The sequence below is a fragment of the Lepidothrix coronata genome, unplaced genomic scaffold (assembly GCF_001604755.1).
Source record: "Lepidothrix coronata isolate B3197 unplaced genomic scaffold, Lepidothrix_coronata-1.0 Scaffold1, whole genome shotgun sequence".
In the NCBI taxonomy this organism is placed as follows: domain Eukaryota; kingdom Metazoa; phylum Chordata; class Aves; order Passeriformes; family Pipridae; genus Lepidothrix; species Lepidothrix coronata.
In genome coordinates, this window is record NW_016690181.1 from 13,037,125 (window position 1) to 13,051,169 (window position 14,045).

The 14,045-nt window shown below is 44.5% G+C and overlaps 1 protein-coding gene across 2 annotated transcripts in view; it reads left to right on the forward strand.

Moving 5' to 3' along the window:
* The first annotated feature begins 701 nt into the window (after nucleotides 1-701).
* SLC22A18 (solute carrier family 22 member 18) overlaps nucleotides 702-14,045 on the forward strand; it is a 64,606-nt gene continuing 51,262 nt past the window's right edge. For both annotated transcript variants that reach the window (XM_017813816.1, XM_017813818.1), the window contains exons 1-4: nucleotides 702-1,214; nucleotides 3,782-3,879; nucleotides 5,819-5,964; nucleotides 7,557-7,689. In XM_017813816.1, the coding sequence (XP_017669305.1) occupies nucleotides 1,032-1,214; nucleotides 3,782-3,879; nucleotides 5,819-5,964; nucleotides 7,557-7,689 (560 nt within the window). In that variant the 5' untranslated portion in view covers nucleotides 702-1,031. The remainder of the gene's footprint in view (nucleotides 1,215-3,781; nucleotides 3,880-5,818; nucleotides 5,965-7,556; nucleotides 7,690-14,045) is intronic.

A 14,045-nucleotide genomic window follows, 5' to 3' on the forward strand; every position in this document is an offset into this window, starting at 1 on the left:
GATGTGTTGAAGCCACAGGGTACATGAGATCTCCAGTTCCCTTCCTTCCAAAAGTCCTGTAATTCTACAAAGTCAGAGCACTGGGATCTCTGCTTTCTTTTTCTCTTTAAAACAAAGATAATGTTCAACCAGACTTCCAGGATTCAACAAGAAAACAAACAAATAAACTCCCAAGCAATCAAACAAGCAGACAAACAAATAAAACCCCAAGTAAACAAGCAAGCAAACAACAAAACCTCCAAAGGACAAAGGAGTTTTATTTATTTGATTCCCCAGTTTGCAGTCACCCTCATGGTTTCTGTAGATTTAATGCTTTATTTTTTTATGTTTTTGGCATTGGCTGTTAATCTGTAGTCTGAGTGGAGTCACATGTGAAAATTTGCTAGCTCAGATTTTCTATAAATTTGCAGCACCTGATAGAGGGGGGGAAATGGCTCAGCTAGAGGTGTTGATGAGAGTGGCTCTAACTGCGTACAAGACCTATGCATGTTCCAGGATTTGTATAAACTGACTGCAAGAAGCACGAGGACTTGGAAATAGCTGTTCTGCTGCAAGCAAAGCTTGCAGCATCCAAAACCAATATCAAAATGCCTTTCATGAAGAATTAAAAGAGTCATCTCTTATGAGCCACCAGAGGCAATAAAAGTGAAGGAAGTGAAACAGTTAAAGAGTTGAAGAGTTTGTCACGTGGTCTTGTTTAGGGCAATTTTCACTTTCACTTTGCTGGGCTATTCAAGCTGATTTTCCTTGTGATGGCACTTGAAGCAATGAGCCCACCTGGGACAAGGCTAAAGAACCAAATCTGTGGTTTGGTGTGTGGTTACCTTTGATCCTGCCTGGCAAGTAAGCAAAGGGAAGAGAAAAAGAAAAAAAGAAAGGAAACAATAAATCCGTGGCATGCTGGCTCAGGACCTTTCACACTGTAAGCTTTGAACTGCACACTCAGCTTCTGCACCTTATCTAGGCTTCGAGTTCTTGCCTAGGAAGTGCCTTCGTGTCATTTTTCAGCCTGTGCTGCAACAAGTCATTCCATGAGCACGATGAATGCAAAAGCCATCTCTGAAGGTGAGGAAGAAGCCTCAGGAATGAGGAATGAGACCCTGGTGGAGAGTGGCCACTCGGAAGAGATTAAGAGGGGACAAGTGATCCTTGTTGCCTACCTGATTGCAGCTCTAGACCTGACCTTTCTCTTCATGCAGTTTGGAATCATACCTGTGAGTATGGGTTCTCTTGGTTCACAGCACACATTTCCTTCAATGCCAGGCTATGTAGTTTTCCAGCAAAGTCAGAAGAGAGTTTCTAGCAGGAAAGGGGAAAGGTATTCTTGATACTGAAGGGAATACTTGGTATTCCTACCTAGCAGGCAAGCTGTGACTGTGTTCAGGGCATGCCCAGGCAATAAAAGCTGGTTTATTAGTTGTATTCCAGTAGCACCTAGAGCCTAGTTTGATGGCTGTGGGTAAAGCTGATGTAGTTTGTATCTGCTTGCTTGCAGTGTGAGAGTGACCCAAACAGCAGGTAGCAGAAATCAGAGGTTTCAGATCAGAGGTGGGGTTTTCTGATTGTGTAATAAACCAGCTCTGGGTGGAACTCATTGCTTCTCGCTTACTGGACCCTTCTGTCTGTTTTTATAGAATCAGAGAGTACTTTAGGTTGAAAAAGACCCTTAAGATCATTGAGTCCAATCATAGACCTAACACTGCCAAGTCCATCACCAAACCATGTCCCTAAAGGGCCACATCTACATATTTAAGGCAGGAGGGCTCTGCAGAGGGACCTGAATAGGCTGGAGAGTCGGGCTGGTTCCAACGGGATGAGGTTCAACAAGGCCAAGTGCCGGGTCGTGCACTTTGGCAACAACCCCCCGCAGCGCTACAGGCTGGGCACAGAGTGGCTGGAGAGCAGCCAGGCAGAAAGGGACCTGGGAGTGCTGATTGACAGGAGGCTGAACATGAGCCAGCAGTGTGCCCAGGTGGCCAAGAAGGCCAATGGCATCCTGGCCTGTATCAGGAACAGTGTGTCCAGCAGGACCAGGGAAGTGATTCTGCCCCTGTACTCAGCGCTGGTGAGGCCTCACCTGGAGTGCTGTGTCCAGCTCTGGGCCCCTCAGTTCAGGAAAGATGTTGAGGTGCTGGAGCAAGTGCAGAGAAGGGCAACGAGGCTGGTGAAGGGACTTGAACACAAGTCCTATGAGGAGAGGCTGAGGGAGCTGGGGTTGTTTAGCCTTGAGAAGAGAAGGCTCAGGGGAGACCTCATCACTCTCTACAACTCCCTGAAAGGAGGTTGTAGCCAGGTGGGCGTTNATCTAAGCCTTCCCTGGCACAACTTGAGGCCATTTGCTCTTGCCCTATTTTTTGTTATTTGTGAGACCTGACCAGCTAGACTGACCCTAGCTGACTATAACCTTCTTTCAGGTAGCTGTAGAGAGTGATAAGGTCTCCCCTGAGCCTCCTTTTCTTCAGGCTAAACAACCCCAGGTCCTTCAGCTGCTCCTTGTAAGACTTTTGCTCCAGACTCTTCACCAGCTTTGTTGCCCTTCTCTGGACCTGCTCCAGCACCTCAATGTCTTTCTTGTCATGAGGAACCCAAAATGGGACACAGAATTTGATGTGTGGCCTCAGCAGTGTCGAGTGCAGCAGGATGATCGCTGCCCTGGTCCTGCTGGCCACAGTATTTCTGATACAGGCCAGGATGTTATTGGCCTTCTTGGCCACCTGGGCACATTGCTGGCTCATATTCAGTCAGCTGTCAACCAGCACTCCCGGGTCTGTTTGTGCTGGGCAGCTTTCCTGCTCTTGTGAGCTCCTGGATCTATGATATGCCTGTCCACCCCTGTCTCTGGAGAGCCTGTGCCTTCTCAGAAATCTCTCTGATAGTTTTGTGCCTCCAGAGGCAAACTGCTCCCTTCTTCTGGAAATAAATCAGTCCATGGTGCCCTGAGTCAGCAGACCTGCGAGGCAGTTTATGTATGGGAGATTGGTGTAGTCAATCACTGATCAGTTGTAGGGGATCTGGGGACCTGGGTGAAGACCATGTATTTGGGAAGTGGCCAGAACTGGGGCACCTCCACACCTTCTGAGAGCTGAACTTGGCTCAGAGTTTTAAACAAATCTTAGCAGATGGCACAAACCAAAAACGTAAATAAGAAATAGCTGTCCCTTGAATATACAGTGTTTAAATAAAAATAACAAACAAACAAACAAACCAAAAACAAAGTCAAAAATCCACACCTGAAGTATTGTGGCTTTTCAAGGTGTGCCTCTGTTATTCTTTGCAAGTTCAGGTTGTGGGTGCGTCATCCAGATTACAAATAAAGGCAATATTTTTCCCCTGTTGTACTTCCATTGATTCCAGCTTGCTTGGTTAAACAACAGCTCTAAGACCTCACTGCAGTCATCTCCTGGAGGGTGCTTGGACTGCCCCAAGTGCAGGATCTGGAGGCAGGAAGGCAATTAAAATTTCCCTCATCCCCCTCAGCAGTTGCTGAATATGTTCTGTTCTTTTGGACCACAAAGGTAAATGGTGATAGAGATTTGTCACCTAGTGCAAAACTGATGGTTTTGATCGCATCCCCCTGATCTTCAGAGTGTGGGACAAAGACCTTTAATCTTTATTAAGTAGCCTGTGTCTGCCCCAATGAAGATTTCATCTGTAGGTAGGTATAGGGAACTGAAGAAAGTGCTTTTTTGGGGGATATGGTGCTCACACACACATTAAGCTCTTTATTCATAAATATAGTATGCTTCTTTTCCCCTGACCTGTTGGGGTTTTTCTTTTTCAGTACTTGGCAAAGAGCCTAGGTTTGGATTCAGTGGGGTTTGGCTACCTCCAGACAACCTTTGGTGTCCTCCAGCTCGTGGGAGGTTACATTTTCGGAAGGTAAGTGAGAATGATTCTCATGACCCCTTGCATAGCTGAAAAGGTCAGACATTTTTATATTTTCATAAAAATAATTTCGCTCTGGTTTGTGGTCCTATTGAAATGTTTGAAGATTTCATAACAAGCAAGGGAGAAATATATGCTCTAATTAGAAATAGTGCAACATAGAAGCAGGCTTTATGTTAACTTAGGTACATTTTAATGATGCACATTTAAGTGTAACAATATACTGGGAACGGCTTAAACTATCAGAGTCCTCAGAGTCCAGGTCCTAACAGCTTAATCCTGCAAATGTTTTATAGCCATGTGTAACCTTAGAAGTGTCTTGTGACTGGGAAACCAAAAAAAGAGTAGTTAAGTAGAGCTTTCAGTGAAAATAATTAAGGGTCATGTCATTTCTGCAACTGAATCTCACTGTATCTGCAGTCATGTTGAATACAAAGTTAGACTTGCATGGATCTTTTAAGAACATCTATAAACTCATCTGTCAAAATAAGAGTGGAAAAGACTCAGGGTTTCTGCCTCTTCACCCCATGGGATACACTTTTCTCATCCTAACAAAATGCAAATAGCCCCCTAAATTAGAGTGGTGGGAGAATGCATTTCCAAAGAGCAGGGAAAAAAAATGAAAGAGGTGTGCAATGCAGAGATAAAAAAGCTAAAATGAGACTGAGAAAATCTAACTTTTCTTCTTGGTTCTGCTACTGATTAACAAAGTAATAAATAGATAAGGAGCTGGTGTGTGCCTCAGTTTTCCTGCATGGGATTTACTTTTCTGGTTAATGTAGTTGTGAGCACTACAGGATCCTCTAATACATGGTGTGTGGCACTTTAGGGATCTGATCTCTAAAAGCCTTTGGGCACATTTTAAAATAAATAACAATAACATTTGATCCTACAGTACTACAGTACTGCTGTTGGAAGAAAATATGTTCCTGAGAATGGAGATGGTGCAAAGGGCCCATTTTTTAAATGCTTTTTCTTTTAATATATATATATGGAGTAAAATTTCTTACTGGATCTGATGCCATATGAAATCTGGTTTTCCTCTGTGCATGTCATTCACTAATATCCAGAAGAGCTGCTGAAAGGAAATAAAATGGCAAAGCAGAATCTGTCTGGGACGGAAGGTGTCTATTGCCAGACTGAAGCCAAAATTTGCAATGTAGGTTTGAGATAAAATGGATTTTCCTAGATGTGAAGCTGTTTTTACCCCAGTATAAAGGTAGATTAAAAAAAAAGGAAGAAGGGGAATAAGAGAGAGAAAAATGTTGTTTAGGTCAGTTTTCTGTGTTCTTCTTCCTTGGTGCTCCTAACTAGCCATGAGAAGATAAAGCATCAAATTTACTCTTAAATAACAAAATAAAAAAAACCACACCAACCCTGGGCAATGTAGAAAATTGTGGTCTTTAGGTTACAAACAGCAAATGTAAACTTTCCTGGCTTTCCTGTAAACAATTAAGTTTTGTAGCTCTTCCTCAACAGAAAGCCTTTAAATTAATTATGCTTAGCATTGTTTGTAGACCAGTCTTGGCATTTTCTGGGAGGTTGTTCTTCTTGGTGTAAGCACAACTATTTGCTATGTAAGGTAATATTCCTCTGCTAACTGTAAATATGCAACTTCAATAAAATAAGGGAGAAATTGCAGCAAAACCACTATCTAAGGCATATTTTATAGTCATCGGAGTCCCCAGTTGCTCAGAACCCTTTCTGAGGTACTCTCAACTTTTCCCAGCTTAGTTGGAGGTAAATTACTGCAAAGAGTTGGAGTCGGGTCAAAAACCTGATCTGGCTGGAGTTTTTTGTTTGTTTGTATTTTGGGGGTTTTGTTTGTTTGTGTGTTTTGTGTTTTCCCTCAAATAGAAGCCAAACTGATTTACTATTGTGAAGTTTTTTGGTTTTTTTTTAACTCTAAATAGAAAACTGATTTCTGTACCAGGTTTGCAGACCAATTTGGTGCCCGAGCAGCCTTAATTCTCTCTGGTGCATCTGGAAGTGTCTTCTTCCTGCTTATGTCCCTCTCCACCAGCATCCCCCTCCTCTTCCTCTCCAGGCTGCCAGGAGTGTTTATGCATGGGATACCAGGTAAGGTCAGTGAGGGCTAAGTGGCTTTCCAAATTGCTTTTATTGCCTGTTTCCCCTCTTGCTTATTGAACTCAACAGGTTCAACAGCATGAAGGAGGGCAGGAGGAACATTTAATGGTCCTCAGGGATGAAATGGTGAGAACATGAGGCAGCAGGTGTATTAGTTATGGGAAGCAGCACTTAGTAGCCCATAGTTCCATCCTCCTGTATAATCTTGAGCAAATTGTTTGGGTTTGACCACCCAGACATGGGAGAAAGTCACTTGCTGACAGCAGTGCTATCCCAGACTTCTCAGCTGCCTTCTTGCAGCCGGGATTTTTTCATAGAATTATAGAATCAGCTGGCTTGGAAGGGACCTCAGAGATCATCAAATCCAACCCTTGGTCCATTACCACCATGGTTACTAGACCCTGGCACTAAGTGCCACATCCAGTCTCATCTTAAAAACCTCCAGAGACGGAGAATCCACTACTTCCCTGGGCAGTCCATTCCAACGCCTGATTACCCTCACTATAAAGAATTTCTTCCTAATATCTAACCTAAACCTCCCCTGGCAGAGCTTAAGACTGTGCCCTCTTGTCTTACTGATAGTTGCCTGGGAGAAGAGACCAACCCCTACCTGGCTACAACCTCCTGTCAGGGAGTTGTAGAGAGTGATGAGGTCTCCCCTGAGCCTCCTCTTCTCCAGGCTGAACAACCCCAGCTCCCTCAGCCTCTCATCAGAGGACTTGTGCTCGAGTCCCTTCACCAGTAGACCTAACTAGTCCCTTCACTAGTAGAGCTTTCACTTTCTCCTGGAAAAAGGAACATGTTGGTAAAAACTAACATTATTACGGAAACACCTTCCTTTACCCACTAAGAAGTTCTGCTTCAGTTCACATTTCCTATATTTTTCTAGTAAAAAACAAACTTCAGGTACTAGAAGTTCAGTAACTCGTGCAAGAGGACTCAAGTTGAAATGGGGTTGAGCTGTGTCTTGCCACTTGTGGTTTGTTTGAGTGGTTTGAATGTTTTTGTTTCCCGTGACTGATGGGCTGAACCCATTCAACTCAGCACTGTGCATGAACATTTGCCCTGGGGTTGAAAGGACCATTTTGTGGCAGGCACTGTTTTTGTGGCCTGAAGATCTGTATGGAATCATGGAATCATTTGGGTTGGAAAAGAACTTTAGGATCATAGAGTCCAACAGAAATCTGGTCTCTATAATTCTCTCCCACACCACCACCAGGTACTTCCCAAAGGGGCTTTTGTCTCCACATTAAATTGATGGAGTGTCTCAATGTATTTGACAATCTCTGCTGATCAGGCTGTTGTGTTCAAAACTGATGGAATGTGGGGCTCCCAGAGGGGAGGGCCAATGCTTATTTGGAGGCTCTCTTCCATCCAGAGTCCAAAACTTGTGAGCTGGGGAAACTGCCTCTAGACAGAAACCAGCCCAGCAAAGTTTTAATTGGAAAAAGAAAAGAAAAAAAAAAGGAAAAAAAAATCGCTCTTAATGGCTTAGCAATAAAACCATGGGAACTGCTAGAGCACCTGCTCAGACCCTATGGCAAGCTTCTTTCAAGAGACTGGAATTTTTTTCTCCCCTGCAGGTGCTCAGAAGGTTATTGCAGACATGACTACTCCTTCCCAGCGTGCTGATGCCTTGGGGAAGCTAGGTCTTTGCTTTGGAATAGGCATGATCGTTGGCTCTGCCCTGGGAGGTGTTCTCTCCACCAAATTTGGGTGAGTGGCCCACTTTTTTGGTATTGATTTTGTTGCAACCACTGAGAGGGAGCTGCTAAGGCATATTTAGCTTGCCCCCAGCTTTTGTGATATCTTACTCCTGGTGGCAGTAGAGGATCATATCAGAACTCTAAATTTTGCTTTCCATACCGCTACAAAGAATACTCCCACTGTTTTGAAGGAGATCTTATTGAAAATATCATCTTCTGTCTATTCTGTGTACTTAAATTGATTTAAAAACAAGCTGAATTGAGAAGTGAATTCTGTCTTTCTCCTGGTTGTCTTCCCTTTGGAGCTGAGTGTGCTGAAAAGCAGCACACACGGCATAGTCTGCTTTTAAGAAATGATGTTGTGCAACTGAGAAATGGAAATTGGGAGCAGTGTGAAACTAGTGGAGAAATTGGTGTTCTTGGGGGATGCTCAATATAGAGCAAGACCTTGGGAAAGGGAAAGGCAAGCTTGGGACAGTGGGGGAAAATACTGAGCAGGTCCAGCCCTGTCCCAGCAAGATGAAGCACATGCCTGCCACTTCCCTGTTTGCTTTCCATGCCTGGCACAACATAGGAGGCTGCCACCCTCTCTTGTATTCTGCCATGGGAAAGAAATGTCTGGTTTTACTGAATTTAGCACTCTCCATTCATGGTAAAGGAAGCTCAAAAGGTGTAGTGTGTTGGAGAACTTTGCAGGCAGAGAAGTGCATGTGGCTGTAACCCTCCTGGAAGATTCCCCAGCATTACTCTGCTGGGGGAAGGGGGGGGAAATCTCTTGTGAACTTCGAAAGATTTGTTTTTCTCCACTTCTTTTTATTATGGACACTTGCTTTTTCAGATTCAGGTTGGCATGGAAATAACTCTACCCCACAAAATGGAGGGTAAAAATCACTGTCATCCTTGTCCTATTACCATAAGCACTGCCAACTGTGTATGGTGATACATCTCCTGGATGTGTTGCTCTCTGGACCCCGTTGTGCATCCACATGTGTTCAGGTGCTGCACTGATGCTACTTTGTGTCTCAAATCTTTGCATAGGTTAGTTGAGTAACACACTTTAACTTTGCAGCCCTGAAAACTCTTTGCTGCTGTACCTTGGCGGTGTTTGGCCAAATTAATCGTTGCAGAATCTCAGGGGTTTTCTTCCTCTTGCTTGAAAATCTGAAAAGATTTTCCTTAATTCTGTTGGGGTTTGGTTCCTGTTCTGTGTTGGCCGAGTGACACAAGGCTGGCTAGGAGGATTTGTTTTGTAGTTGCTACACGGTTGCATAAAATGAAAATTGTAGACATAAATAATATTAACTTATCACCGTTTAAAAGTTTTTATAGATGTTGCTGGTTGAGTGCTGGTTTTAGTAGGTATTATTTTCAATCAAATACAGTGATTGTATCCCTTCTGTGTGTTAACTGTGTGAAAGTAAAGGTTACCTCAGTGCTTGGCTTTGTTTGTATGCATTATTTAAACATCAAAATTGAAGCATTGTTATCTAGCAAAAATTTATGGGGTTTCACTTTCCCGTGTGTGCATCAGTGGTTTATAGAAAAACTGGCAGTAGGAGAAAATCTCCTCTTTCATTTAATCAGACAGAGACATTTGCTTGAATGCAGTCTGGCTTTTGGGGCTTGGTGTGTCAGACAACAGGAGGCTTCCAGACTCCCCACTTACTTTGAAAGCTTCTGGACCTTGAACTTTGCACCTGCAGCATAACACTGAGAAAGTGAACGTTGCCCGTAATTATGGGAAAGTCAGGCACCTGCAGCTGGAAAATGATTTAGCATTTGGCTTTCCCATGGAGTGGTTGTTTCCCTCGCATCCGGAGGAGGGCAGCTTCGGCTCGGTGATCCTGCCCGGCAGCAGGAACAGCCTGTCGCAGTGAATGTGGGGCTGCTCTTCGGTCCCCTGGCAGGACTGGGGAAAGCAGTCTGTCTAGCGGCAGTATTTGGTTTTCTCCATGAGGATCTGTGCATCCCTCTGGAAGGATGACAGGAATTTCTGTTAACAAGAGACAAACTCTACCGTGCTGGCAGGGCCCTTCTGAGCACCCTGGTATGCAGAGGGTGGATATGATTTAATAAACAGCAGCTTCAGGCTCAGAAAGCCACTCTGGGTGTTTGGTAACAACCTTTGCTGAAGCCAAATCCCACTTTTGCTTTGACAATGTGCTTAGCTCCTCTGACAGATTTCAGTGCAAAGATTAGAGGAATAATCTACTGGGCTTTAGTGTTTTGGCTGATATTGGTGATGAGCAGGAATTCAACTATGCAGGCAGCTGAAAGCAGCTCTGTGCCATGAAACAGCCCCAAGAGCCTCTCCAGCACCTCTGGCTGTGTCTGAGGCACAGACCTGAAGGGAAAAGAGTGGATATTGCATTATGGACATATCCGAGGCTCTTTGGCCTTGTTGCTGTTTCCCACAGACTGGCTGTTAATCATCCCTGCGTGTTTCCCACATTTGTATGCGAAGGCTCCAGCTGTACTTGGAGCTGTGTAATCACTTCCATTTTTTTCACAGAAGAATGACTCAATCACCTTCCAATTAAAATCTAAGTGTTTCTGCTGCGTCACGGAAGAGCAAAGCTGGAGATTTCTGTCCACTCTCTGTTCTTTGCTCTCCCTCACCACAAAGCTGGCCAGCGTTCCCTGTCTGTTGTGGACAGCATTATTCATATGTTAGCAGTGCTTTGTATACAAGAGAGAGAGTAGAAATCAGTCTCAGTTCCTCAGCTGATGTAATTTTGGTATTATTCTTCTGTATTGTATTTACTGTTGATGTATTTGACCTAAAGAGCTGGTCTGTTACTGTTTTCTGTGTTGGAATAATATTTGTCAACCCTTATTCATTAAGGGAGCCCTGGGGGAGTTGAATGTACTATTCTGATTTGCATAGGATTTTTTGAATGTTAGATCCTGATCTCTGCTCTTAAGCTGTAACCACCAGCTCCAGCCTTTCCTCTTCTAAGTGATACACTTTCCCCTCAAGTTTTCCAAAACTTTGATTGAAGCTGTAGTAAAAGAATTATGACTTTTAGTCAGATGTGAACATGTTTCATTGGTGAAATGTGGTTTTGCCTTTTCCACTGCTTGAGAACTGGCTTTGCCTTGTTGAATTTAATTGCTGGAGATCTTGCTTTTAAGACACCCAGAGATTAGCTCATTTGGTCATAGTATGGTGCTAATAACACCATGGTCATGGGTTTGATCCATATGTGGGCCATCCACTTAAGAGTTGGACTCAGTGATCCTAGTGAGTCCCTTCCAACTCAGAATATTCTGTGAATATATAGCCCTGTACACTCACCTCTGTACAAACTGTGTGTACAGCTGTGAAGAACAGGATTTCTATGGGCAGGGTGATGGCCAGGCAAATTTACACCACCTGAGGCTGAGGTATGAGACAATTTATTAACACAAGCAGTTGTAATCTTAAACATTTGAAAAAGTGTTTTCATCTTTGTATGCTTTTTTTGATTTATTTTGTGTTTTCTGGTAATTGATCGGTTGGATCAGAACTGTGGATATAAAATACTTAGCTTGAAAATAACTCTGCTTCAGCTGAGGTCTACAGGTTCTTGGAGAGTGAAAACTCCATAACAGCTCATCCACAAAAGGTGACTAAGAAAAGAAGCTCTGTTTGCACTCTGCAAATGTTTCCCCTCCATGTATACTTACTGCAAAGCTGTTATGGGACCACCTGTTGCAAGTGAGCATACCCCGGAGAGAAGTGATTTGGTATTTATAGTAGACATCGTGGCAGCGCTGTTGGTGAAAGGTAGAAGGCAGCTGAATTAGTTTTCAAAAGTGAAAAGATGATCCTAGGTAGCTAATTACAGAGATTTCATCCTTTCTTCCAGGACTATGATTAATTGCATTTGGCTGCTTTTTTCTTTCCTTCTAACAAGGATGTAGAGAAGCTCTGCTGCATGACCCAAGATTTGTTTGCTTTCTATGGACACGGAGAGGTTTCTTCATTTTAGTGACTCAGCTGTAGGCTTAAATCTTTTTTGGAGCAATTATTCTTTTGAACTTGGGATTTTCTTGGCTAAACTCCTTTGGTTTCTTATTTAATGTTATTACAGCAGGTTTTGGGGATAGTTTGTTGTTTTGTTTTGTTTTTTCCTGGCTGTGCTATTATCCTTCTTCCTCACAGGGAAAAGAAGGAGCTTGTTTGCCTGGAGTAGGGAATTGCATTTTTTTTCAATAACCTATTTGAACAATGTCCTCTGGCAGGGAATTTCTCATGGCTTCATAACAGAGTGGAAAAACTGTGGGTGTTGAAAGGGCTAAAGGTTGGGAGCTGGGAAGGCGGGTGGGCACATGGCAAAGGGTGAGAGGGTTGTGCTCCATTTCAGGACAAAGCAGGGCATTCTGCTTCTGGGAGCTGCTCCTGCTCCCTTCCAGCAGAAACTATGGTATTTTACTGCCTGGGATGATGCTGGTCAGTCAAGCATCAAGAACTGGTGATGCTTGTACAGGCATTTCTTTGTCCTCTGTATCAAGGGACTTTGGAGAAAGGGGCATGGAGACTGCTTGCCAGCAAGCAACTCATCCATGATCTGCAGCATGGTCTGTCACTGTTGGTTGAGCTCTGTGGTGCCTTGGGAGAGATGGGGACAGAATAGCAAGTGGGCTGTTTGTCAAGGAGCTGATGGTTTGGGGAAGGTGCAGAGGCCCTCAGCAATGGCTTTCTGTGAAAAATAAAACAGGATCTAGAGATTCTTCTTCTCATTTACTCTGCATGACAGCTATCTTAGTTTTGGAAGCCATGGTCCCAAAGGTTTTCTGTAAGGTCTATGATAGAGGATCATGCATATCATCCCTCAACAACTTCTTGGTTCAGAGGTCAGGTCTAGGGCACTTCTGTCCTCTATTCCCAGCACCAGAGTTTTGTAGTTCTGATGACATTTAACCTATTCTTGAACCTGAGAAATGCCTCAGTGTGCTTTGGGTGGAGTTCACCTAACCTTAGGCATTTACAGCAGAAACAGCTACACCTAAATTTGTTTTTCAGACTGTGTTTGATGGAGAGGCACAGGTGCTTCTACAGCATCACTTACGTCCTCATGAAGCAGCTCAGGGAACTGTCTGCTTCCTTAGCTTTTTGTTTGCTTAACACCCAAGTCCCAGAACTGGCTCTGGCCATCAGCACATTGTACCTGTGGCCAATGGTCCTGGAGTTTGATGCTGGATTACAAACAGAATTCACCAGGATACAGGTCCTGGGCAGTTTTCCATCTGTGCTGCTTTCATGCAACAGACAGGTCTGCACTAAGCTCATCCCCAGCCCTGCCTTCCTGCAAACCTCTAACCTGCCTTTCACTTCTAGGCCACCAATTTTTAAGTTTGGGTCCCCTGGCTTTCTCCCATTTACCTATTGGAAGACGACCCTTGCACTGCAAAGGTACCTTTGTTCTCCTTTTGCTGACCTTCCGTGAACCTGGATCTTCTATGGTCTCTCTACAACCCCCAGTCTGAACTGCAGTGGGGAAGGTGTGGTGATGGGGCCAAGAGCCTTTTCTTGGTCCTTCACCCGTAGGTGGGGCCCTTTCCCAAGGGAGGAAGAGTGGGGTTCAGGGCAGAAGCCAGCAGCTTGAGGGAGAGCCCATGCCTTGTGGCTGCCCTCAAGGTTGTGGGGTATGGCTGAGGAGAGCTAGGCTTGGGTTGAGCTAACTGGGGGCTTGTTGGCAGCCCCTTCCTCAGCCTTATCAGGTGCTCTCCATTTTCTTTCAAAACCCTTATTTCTACTTAACCTTCTGCAGGAATGTGCTGGGAGGGCTGTGAGTGTGGCTGTGCCAGCTCTCAAGAGACGGCTACCTACCCTTCTCCCCACAGCACCCTCCTTCCTCCTGGGCATCTCTGCCTTTTGGGGTTGGCTGCTTCATTTTCCCAAGGAAACCAACGTGAAAAGGCATTTTAAAAAAAAATTGAGAAAATATCAACCTGTGGCTGGTTTGTTCTGCTTAGACAGAGCTGAGGTTTGGGGGCTGCTGGGAATCGACTTGCACCAGAGCCAGGGGAAGAAGGACTCCTGGCACGATGTGCCTGGTGTCTCTCCATGGGCTGACAGCAGTTTCCCAAGCAAACAGGCAGTCAGAAAATAAAAGGGGAGGAAAAGATATCTCCAGGGGAAGCTGAGGAAATTTCCCTGCTGTCTTTTGCAGCTTTCATCATGCCTGTGTGCTGGGGGAGGCTGCCCTGCCTTGCCGCCCCATGCCTGGAGTCAGAAAGTGAGGGGGTGGCGGGTGAGCAAAACCCTGGTTTGTGTGCGTGGTCACCAGATCGCAATCAAAAGCGAGTGTGTTTGTGAAATCAACTCTGCTAAACAATTATGGATGTTTGAACACTGCTTCCCTCTCCTGATGCTTTGAA